The sequence below is a fragment of the Anastrepha ludens genome, chromosome X, assembly GCF_028408465.1.
Source record: "Anastrepha ludens isolate Willacy chromosome X, idAnaLude1.1, whole genome shotgun sequence".
Taxonomy (NCBI): Eukaryota; Metazoa; Arthropoda; class Insecta; order Diptera; family Tephritidae; genus Anastrepha; species Anastrepha ludens.
In genome coordinates this window covers 46,647,568-46,650,582 of record NC_071503.1, presented here as the reverse complement: position 1 = coordinate 46,650,582, position 3,015 = coordinate 46,647,568, and the positions used below count along the sequence as shown (strand labels likewise).

General features: G+C 36.4%; 1 protein-coding gene across 1 annotated transcript; it reads left to right on the top strand.

Moving 5' to 3' along the window:
• The first annotated feature begins 2,067 nt into the window (after positions 1-2,067).
• LOC128869155 (uncharacterized) lies at positions 2,068-2,714 on the top strand. The gene is made up of 2 exons (XM_054111650.1): positions 2,068-2,442; positions 2,514-2,714. The coding sequence occupies exons 1-2, from the start codon at positions 2,121-2,123 to the stop codon at positions 2,573-2,575; spliced, it is 384 nt and encodes a 127-aa protein (XP_053967625.1). The 5' UTR covers positions 2,068-2,120; the 3' UTR covers positions 2,576-2,714.
• The last annotated feature ends 301 nt before the right edge of the window (positions 2,715-3,015 follow it).

Here is a 3,015-nt window from a genome sequence, read left to right as displayed (position 1 = left end):
CAACAGCCTAGGGTCGATTCAAGACCTCAAAGAGGGAATTCGTGAGGCTATCGAGGACATAGGGCAGCCACTTTGCTATTCGGTTGGGGAAAGTTTCATGAAAAGGATATTGTTCTGTAAGCGTGGTCGTGGTGGTCATTTGCCTGATGCTACTTTTCACTATAAACGGCATACCTTCCTCTTTATAATGAAATAAACTTCCGATCACTTATATTAAATATTAGAATTTTTCTTTGAATACCAAAATAACACCTCTTACACTGCGTTACAAAAACGAATTTTTTTTCTGTCCTATGAACCAAATATACATTTTCGGAAAGGAGAGAAAAAATAAAAATACACGTGTATCGGCGATTTTCATGTACACGTCAGAATTTTTTTTTTGTTTATGTATAAGATATAGAGCTCGTAGTCCGCCTGTGTGAAAAACTTTGGATCAATTTTTAACCCTTTTTCCGTGATCCAATCGCCCTGAATTTCTGCAGGCAGCCTCTTGGAAATGTTTTTATTATGTAAAATTAAAAAAAAAAAATTTGATCAATTCTCAGATTTTTTTGAATTTTTTTTTTCTAAATAAAACAAATTTTTTCTAAATTTTCGGCATAACTTGAAGGGACTCCAAATTTTTAAACAACTTATTAACCTTTAATTTATTGTTTCACACAACACACTCTGTGCCGTTTGTGTGTTTGTTACAGTTCCGGAAGTTCCGATCATCTGACAGTTGCGCTACTAGGAGACGTATACTTTGACAATTGTTTTAAGTTCTGTTGCGCGAAAACGTCTTTCTGTATATTTCATCTTAGGAAAAATGCAGAGCTTGACTCGAAATAACTTTTGTTACGTTTGTGGCTTATTCGCACCAAGTAAAAATTTTGAAAATATTACGAAAACAGTGGTTATTCGTTTCAGAAAATATTCAAGACTGCTTATGTTCCTTACTTGTGGTATACTCCGGAAGTCGTGTGCGACTATTGCTATAGAAATTTATGCAAGTTTACTGATGGAAGGTCAACAATAAAGTACTCTGTACCAACAATTTGGCTACCACGTACGGAGCACTGCAGTGAACTGTGCTACTTTTGCGTAACTTTTACTCAAACTAAAGGGTACCAATACTTTCGCCGCAACAAAATTCGCTACGCTAATGTAGAATCGGTTATTCCAGCAGTTCTGTACTCACCAGAAGAACGATTTTTGATGATGTTCCCGAATTAAGGGATGGAGAACCAACAGTAGCACCAACAATGCTATCAACATTTCTTGCATCGAATGCGAGATGCGGGAACCAGAAGTATCGGAATTTGTACCAACACCCAGTGAACTTGGGACTGCAGTGCCGCATTTAGTAACGCAAGCCGACTTCAATGACCTTCTACGAGAAAGAAATTTGTCAAAGAGAACAGCCGAACTCTTTACATCACGCTTTAACCCTCTAACTGGCACATCCCTGAGGCGGATGTCACAAAAATTAAAAAATTATGAAATGCAGATTGGGTATCGTAAAACATTTACATGTATATGGTAGCTGTTATCTCAACCTACACAAAAGTGTGAGTGTAACTGTAATATGACGTTTGGTTACATCGCTATGCTCATTTGAATTCGAAAATTCACGTTATGTGGACGAAAAATTATTTTTCACTTTTCAATTTTTTTGAGCTTAAAAAAAAGAAGTTCTTGGCGTTATTTTTTTGCAATAATTTTGGTTTCGTAAAGGTAGGTAGTTTAATTTTCAGTATATAGGTATATCAAGTTTTATGAAAAATATAAAAAAAGTGATGCGTTGAGAAACTTTTGTGAGGTCCGCCTGTGGGCGGATGTGCCGGTTTACGTCATAAAAAGTGTCCCCTTTATTGCGTCATACATTTTTGTTCAACAATTTGAAAAAAGTGCACAATTGATTTTTTTTTTATAGAAGAAACATGGATTTGGGCAAGAGAATCAATCTTAGCCATTGTTCCGATGAAGAAGTTATCGAATTGATGGAGTCTATTGAATCTAATGAATCAGAAACAGAAGATGATAACAGTAGTGATGATTGTTATGGCGATCCAGATTATGAAATTGATGAAATAAGCGCGGAAGATGAAGAATTGATAGAGCAAGCGGTTAGTGAAATGGAAAATGATTCCATCAATTTTTCATTGAACATGAGTCAAATTGACCTTGATCAGTCGAATAAAACAGTAGCAATACCACATGTGTTGCAATTGCCGACAGTGTATGATTTTTTGCCGTCAACATCAACCGAATCAACCACACAATCATCGATACAACGGCGTTCAACAACGCCATTGCCAACACAACAAGATTTTGCGCTGCCAACAACATCAACCGCATCCCAATTCAAGCCACCGAAACGACCACGCTCACCATTGCCTTCGTTTGAATTATCCGGCCCAACAGCGACACCGTCTACTGGTGGTTTTACTGGTGAAGGTATATACAATATTTGTTGTGAATTTAATTTTTTTACAAAATCAATATTTCATGATCTATATTATTCATAGGCGTTGAATCAATTCAAAAAGACTCAAAACAGTTCTCAAATATTTTGTGGCGAAAATGTTGATATCTCAACTGTGTTGTGGAAAGATAACAAGTCGGTTCGTTTAGTATCAACTTATGTTGGCGTAAATGATTTTCAAAGAAACAATCCGAATGTACAACCAGCAAAAGCTGCACGATATGATCGATCAAAAAAAAATGTATCGAAGTTGACAGTCCGAAAATTATTCGTCAGTATAATAGCCACATGAGCGGTGTTGATTTAATGGATGGCTTAATGGGCCGCTACCACATTCGAATTAAATCGTGTGATGCAATAGTCCGCTTGTTCTATCACTTCCTCGATATGGCTTTAACAAATTCATACGTGCTTTATCGTCGTATTAATGCCGAAAAAAAAGGATTCAAACTATGATGTGGATGAAAAATTGTCGAATTTGCCAGAATTTTGTGAAGAAATTGCTGATAAACTGGTAAAATTTACCGAGAAAAAATCGGTCGGAC

Coding starts and splice junctions, on each gene's coding strand:
- LOC128869155 (XM_054111650.1), top strand. CDS start 2,121: ATGGAAAATGATTCCATCAATTTTTCATTGAACATGAGTCAAATTGAC. Junction 2,443..2,513: donor TGGTGGTTTTACTGGTGAAG/GTATATACAATA, acceptor TATTATTCATAG/GCGTTGAATCAATTCAAAAA.